General features: G+C 36.1%; 1 protein-coding gene across 1 annotated transcript; it reads left to right on the top strand.

The window, feature by feature from the left end:
- Window positions 1-1,857: 1,857 nt before the first annotated feature.
- LOC125042957 (procathepsin L-like) lies at window positions 1,858-5,423 on the top strand. Its single transcript, XM_047638796.1, has 6 exons — window positions 1,858-2,018; window positions 2,261-2,413; window positions 2,634-2,840; window positions 3,129-3,320; window positions 3,539-3,704; window positions 4,452-5,423. Exons 1-6 carry the CDS (start codon window positions 1,920-1,922, stop codon window positions 4,658-4,660), a joined length of 1,026 nt encoding a protein of 341 aa, XP_047494752.1. The 5' UTR covers window positions 1,858-1,919; the 3' UTR covers window positions 4,661-5,423.
- The last annotated feature ends 1,632 nt before the right edge of the window (window positions 5,424-7,055 follow it).

The following is a 7,055-nucleotide window of genomic DNA, read 5'->3' as shown; positions in this document are numbered from 1 at the left end:
CTTAGTGACATTTGTAGGTCATCGGCGTCCCTTCAATTAACCAAAATTTCCTCCTGCAAGTTTGACTTCCGTTTTAATATATTCATAATTCGAAAGCATCCAGGTGACTTTCTTTCAGATGAGTAACAGTAAAAAAAAAAAAGTGTCAGATGAGTTTGAAGTTTAGGAAAAAAAAGACGTCAAACCAGTTCTTATATACGACTTTTTTTCTTTCTTTCTCTGTGTTGCTATGGGCCATTTTTCTCCAATAATTGATGTTTCTTTCTGTTTCTTTCTCTTTTTAGTCGTTTAAGTAGGGATACAGTTGTTTTGCTGAATGTAGGTGATGAATATTTAAAGGGACAGGAAGTCAAGTGACTCTTAATAATTGGTATTTTTTTCAGGCGAACGAATTCCTTTATATATGTGGGTTGTATCGAGTGTGTTGGAAAGTTTTCTCTTTTTCTCACTGTTAAAGGCTTTAAACGAAATAGATTTTGATATTTCACTATGTAATGGCTCTATAGTTAGTGCCTTTGTCCCCAGCCACATAAATCTGACCTACACAGGCGGATTAAAGAGAGTAATGAGGAAAAGTGTCAGTCAACCAATTAATCTTTTGAGTCGTTGGGTTAATACATAGTGATTAGCTTTGTATGGTTATGTGAAGGATGAAAGGAGGGTTTTATAGCCTTGTTGTTTGGATGTGTAATTCATACAGCATAAGTGATTCCAGATGTCAAATATGAATTGCTTGATTTTAGGTGTACTTTGTGGTTCAGGTTCTAAATGTTGAGATAAAAGGGATGGCATTTACTCTTGCTTTTGTGTGAATCATTTTATCCATTACTATTGGCTTTGTAAATCCAAACTCACTTGGAGGTGTAATAGTAGTGTTGCTTTAAACTTTTGCAGTGGTCTGTACATTAAAGAGAGCTAAATAAGGCAGTCTTCCATGCACATTTAGGTCAGTTAGAGCTTGTAGTGTTAGAAAAGAGTATTGGAGCTGTATTGGCTATCCAGAGCACCAACAGGATCAATTCACTTTCCCAGGATGGAGCATGATTGATTTGTTATTGACTGTTACTTAGCAGTCTGTCATACACATGCCATTTTATTAGAATTCCTGGTGCTCCAGACTTTACCATAGAGATGATAACCTATGCATAGGGAGTATGTGACTTATTTTTAATGATTCATGGGGTTCAGTAAACCTCTCTCTCTCCCACTCCACTTTTAACACTTCATTAAACTTACATCCAAGTCCAGGTTCCTTGTAGAATATAATTGAAGGGATTCTTTTGTTAGACTTTAAATGCCAGTCATGAAATCTGCAGTAATGACCAAGTTGTGATATATATACAATATAACAACTATAATATCAAAACCATAATCATGATATAAATAGATATAAGTTGTTGTTGCCCAGAGCACCACAGAAGCCAGAAAGAAGCCCTACAAGGAAGTAATTTTAACCTTGTGTGCACATTTATATATTCTTGCTAGTCTTTTTTCAGAACTTGATTCACATATCTATAACTTGCTATGTAAGCCTAGCAGATCCCACTGTTATTGTAGTACCATTCAAGGCTTTTTTATGGTTATAGTAAAATTGGAGTTCTTTGCCTTGTGTGATATTATTGTAATCTGTAAACTTCTTACTTTACTTGTGTACACTTGTGTGTATGTATATATATATAGACAGTCCCTAATTTCTGTCGTATAGGTGTGTGTGTGTGTGTGTGTGTGTGTGTGTGTGTGTGTGTGTGTGTGTGTGTGTGTGTGTGTGTGTGTGTGTGTGTGTGTGTGTGTGTGTGTGTGTGTGTGTGTGTGTGTGTGTGTGTGTGTGTGTGTGTGTGTGTGTGTGTGTGTGTGTGTGTGTGTGTGTAGGACTTCAGCTGAATTTGAAGGAGAATATTAATAGCTTGTGATGTTTTCAGATGAAATTCCTAAGTGCAGCGGTACTTGTGGCCGTTGTGGCATCCACATCGGCCGTGTCCTTTTTCTCTGTTGTCCTGGAGGAATGGGAAGCTTTCAAGGTAAGCATTCTTTCATTTTTGTCTTTGAATGAACACTTTGTAATATGTTAAAGTGATATTTACTTGTTATACAATGTAATCACTTTGTCTGATGCCAGTGTATTTCTAGATAGTTATTATTTTTATTGATAATATCATTTATTGTAGAATGTATCTGTATTATCACACATTCCCGTACATTCCGTTTAAATGAAAATATCTTCTTTGATTTCATTCTTTATCCCTGTTTCATTTTCTGACAGCTTGAGCATGGCAAGAAGTATGACTCAGAGGTCGAGGAGTCATTCCGCATGAAGATCTTCACAGAGAACAAGCACAAGATTGCCAACCACAACAAGGGCTATTCGCAAGGACACCACACTTACAAACTCAGTATGAACAAATATGGAGATATGGTAAGTATAGTGTGGGGTAGAGGCTCACTTTATATTTTTTATATTTATAGTGGAGATTACTTTATATTGCAAGTATTGTGAAAATTCTATTGCATAATTAGATAAAAATATTTATCTCTTAACGGAATTATCAATACCGAAGTGAAAACCATGGGCTAGAAACATAGTGCTTACCTTTGATATATCACACAACCTCTTATTTCACCACCTTCCTTTGCAGCTCCACCATGAGTTCATCTCGACCATGAACGGCTTCCGTGGAAACCACACTGGGGGTTACAAGAGCAACCGGCCTTACACCGGAGCCACCTTCATTGAGCCTGATAATGACGTGCAGCTTCCCAAGAATGTTGACTGGAGGACCAAGGGAGCCGTCACACCTATCAAGGACCAGGGCCAGTGTGGCTCCTGCTGGGCTTTCTCTGCTGTGAGTTTCTTGAGAGTTGTGGGACCGGTTTTCTGGCTTGATTTTAGTAATTTGCAAGAAGAGTTGATATACTTCGCTGTTCATATTATTTTTCGAGTCATTTTTATTTTGTAGATGGTATTATTATATATAATTATAATCATTATTATCAAAGTAATTGTTATAAATATTACTTTTATTATTAATTATAATTATTACTATCAAAGTAAATACTTTTGTAGCAATGTGGTGAAAAAGCCTTCCTAGCTTGTCCCTATTCCTCACTTATTGAAATGCCCTGGTTTTCAGACTGGTGCCTTGGAGGGCCAGACATTCCGCAAGACTGGTCAGCTGGTGAGCCTCTCAGAGCAGAACCTGGTGGACTGCTCTCGCAAGTTTGGCAACAATGGCTGCAATGGTGGACTCATGGACAATGCCTTCGAGTATGTCAAGGAGAATGGCGGTATCGACACCGAGGATAGCTACCCCTATGATGGAGAGGTAAGGAATAGAAGGGAAGGGATGCTTCTTTGAAGGACTTGCAAGACTTTCCTCGTTTATTTTTCTGCGACACTGAAAACTTATAAATAACACTATATGCAAATATTAAAAAAATCTCTCTAAATTTTTTTAATCCTCTCAAAAATGATAATTATTACAAATATCACCAAGATTAAGAGTCACAGTACTTCCAAGATAATAAGTGTAAATTCCAACAGGATGAGAAATGCCATTACAATCCTGGAGCTGCTGGTGCCGAGGACAAGGGCTTTGTTGATGTGCGTGAGGGAAGTGAACATGCCCTGAAGAAGGCCGTTGCGACAGTTGGCCCAGTGTCTGTGGCTATTGACGCATCTCACGAGTCATTCCAGTTCTACAGCCATGGTAGGACTTTGTTGTTTTTTTTCCATTATTATCATTATAATAATTTTGGTATTGGGTCTAGTACTCTTTTCTTTTTCTGTTTCTTTCCTTATTTTTTTGTCTTTGCTTTTTGTTTGTATCCAACAATGCTTAACCTGTTAACCCTTGATTACTGTTGAAAGTCGAGCTCACCTGCATAATTTTTTGCGTTAGATACATAAGGTTAGATTTAGTTATTTTTTTCTATGCCCTGCCTTGCAGAAACTTTTCTAAACTTTGTTGACACAGCAAGAGCAGTTTTCTGGTTTGTAAAATCAGTCATTCTAAACTCATATGACCTAGTTTACTATTTGTGAAATGCCAGGAATGGTGAACAATTGTTATTTGATCTACTTGCCCAGGACAAAACTCAGTAGCTATTTTTCTATCTAGTTATCTGTGTGTGTATTTATTAATATTTTTGTTATTATATTATTTTATCTAAATCATCTATGTTATGAATATCCAAATATGTTATGAATATCCAAATTAGTAAGAATAGAAGTGCAATAATTGTACTTGAATAGATCATAAAATGCCATTTTCCACATCTTACATACTCGCAAAGCTCTCCTGTTTAAGGGCAAAAAAGCAGAAATAGCTTAGAAGTTAAACCATAATGGGGCCAAGTGAACTGTCAAATTTCATATTTTATAACAGATAAAACAATATTTTTTCACTGCATTTGATAGTTGTGGTGACAGTTCCTAAACTCTTTCTTCCTTACAGGTGTGTACATTGAACCAGAATGCTCCCCTGAGATGCTCGACCATGGTGTCCTTGTTGTTGGCTACGGCATTGATGACGATGGCACAGATTACTGGTTGGTAAAGAACTCCTGGGGTACAAGCTGGGGTGATCAGGGCTACGTCAAGATGGCCCGCAACCGTGACAACCAGTGTGGCATTGCCTCCTCCGCCTCCTTCCCTCTTGTCTAAAGAGTGAAAAAACCAAAAGATCATGAAGCTACAGTTAATGTTTACCCTAGATCATTTTCTTTCCCTTTATCTGGTGGGTTTTGCTCTCAGTACATACAGCAAGTAATACTTCTGAATTCTGAGCACTAGTTCTTGTCTTGCATGAGTTCTATATACAGAGAGCACTGTATTGAAAGGAGAGGAAGAAAAACCCTTACAGAAAACTTTTAATTGTCATCACCATCATTTAACACTAGTTGTCTTGTAAGTCAGATAAAAAGAATTTCACCATTTGGCCAGGCATCTTTCCCAGGAGTGAATGTTTTTTAATTCGCTTGCTCCCTTCATGTGACAAACAGGTTAGGACTTTTTATTTTTATAAGAATTGTCTTGTGTCATAGCATCCTAGGAGTGTGAATCTTCACTGTTCATTATTTCATACCTGGAAGCGTTAATGTGTTCATGTATGCATTTACTTGGCTGCCTCACTTGTGGGGGAAAGGCTCAATAGCTACAAGGTTGTGTGGGAGTGGCAGTCGCTGTACCTCTGACCACCAGATGAAAGGATCTGTCTCCCGTTAGTTTCCTCATTGTATTAATAGGGGTGTGTCTTGGGCCTTTTCAATTAGCTGTCAATATCTTGCAAGGTGTCATAGTTACGATTTTAGAAAGGAAATGTCTTTGATTCAGGAAATTTGGACAGGAGGAGTTGTGTATCAGGGAGTACACACCTGTGATGATAAAATCTGCTATGTAGTTTTTCTTAATAAATATTTAAAAGTTATCTTAGTGTTGATATCCCACTTTACCAGTATTTGTACCTTCTCAGTTGTATTTTTTATGTAAACTGAATATTTATTGGTTAAATTTGTACACAGTTGTCTGTTAAACTTCAAGAAGAAATTTGAAACTTGTTTTTAAATGTGTTTCACACTTCTATACATAAATTGAAATCTTAAATGATCAGTTTCTAATAATTACTATCTTAGCCATAATATTCTAGTCAGATATATAATTAAACAAAAATGGGTAATGTATAGTTTATTATGATTACTTCAATTTGCAACTAAGTCCTTAATTGTGTGCAAGAATGTTTATCTTGGCTAAAAACACTACCAAAGTTTATTGTAAGGCTTGAGGTTTCAAAATGATCCTTGATTTCTTGCAAATGCAAGGTTGGTTACTTTGTTTTCTTTACGCAAGCATAACACTATAGTGTGTTTCATTTACCGGTTTAGGTCATAATATTGGCATGATGAGTTTGCTGTAGTCTACCTGGAAATTTAAAAATTTTTGCAGAGAACATTTAAGGACTCAAGTCAGTTGTTATACTTACATAATTGCCAAAATCTGACCTAGTCATCTTGAAACCTGCTTAATCATGCACACATTTTATCTCATTCATATACAAAAGAAGTGGATGTCATTCATTCCTCTCCTAATACCAAAAGATTTATGTTCTGTTTTGGTCTATGGAGTTCAGTCGCATTCTAAGTTAATGGCCTTATCTAGACATCTGTGAGTATGTAAGAATGAGTAGTTCTCAAATGTGTAGGAATTAGTTTTCTTTTTATTGATGCTCTCATTCACAATGCTTTTATACAGTGACAAACCGTAACTATGATTAAATAGTAGATGAAAAGAGTTAACAATTGTGAATGATCATCTCTTTGTTTGCCTCCAGAGAGCTAAACAAGTAGAAATGCAATATATTTGATAATGTTAACCAAATGCTGCTGGGGAAAATTAATAAAGAATGGGGGTAAAGCTGGCCGTTTCTATAATTTTGTGAAATGTCTCTGCACATTGATGGCTCTGCTAGTGCTTAGCCACAGAGGAGTCAATTAGTAGACCTAGTGACCTTACCTAATATCACCAGTCCTTGAACTGATGGGGAAAATATATTTTTTAATGATGTGTGAATATCAATGGTGTTTTCATTATAGATATTATTATTATTATAATGTTATATACATTAGTAACAGCAAAATAATATACTGTAAAATATTTTCATAAATCAAGGGAAAGGGTATATGGTTAAGACAGGCGGTACGCGTAATTGTCTCATTGGTGATTTAGTACTAGTGTAGCCATATATGTGTAAAAGCAATTAATGAAGTAAACTCACAGTGGGCATGGCATGTACTTAAATGCCATGCCCATCCGCATTGGTTAAGAAACAGAAATTTTCACTTTTTATAATTTTACTTGAAATGAGGACATACCTGCAAAATTCAAATGAAAAACAAAATGTGATGCTCACTGATGGCTGTGCCTCATTTGTACACTGTTTTTTAAGGCATTTATGGTCAATCTTCCTTCATTTTCAGGTGGTCTTTATCTATATACTGATAAAAATAGTACTTCTATCTCTTGACTGAAATGGAACACTTGTGCAAACAAAAACATTATGATA

Source organism: Penaeus chinensis, chromosome 33 (genome assembly GCF_019202785.1).
Source record: "Penaeus chinensis breed Huanghai No. 1 chromosome 33, ASM1920278v2, whole genome shotgun sequence".
NCBI lineage: Eukaryota > Metazoa > Arthropoda > Malacostraca > Decapoda > Penaeidae > Penaeus > Penaeus chinensis.
This window is presented reverse-complemented; position numbering and strand designations above follow the sequence as displayed.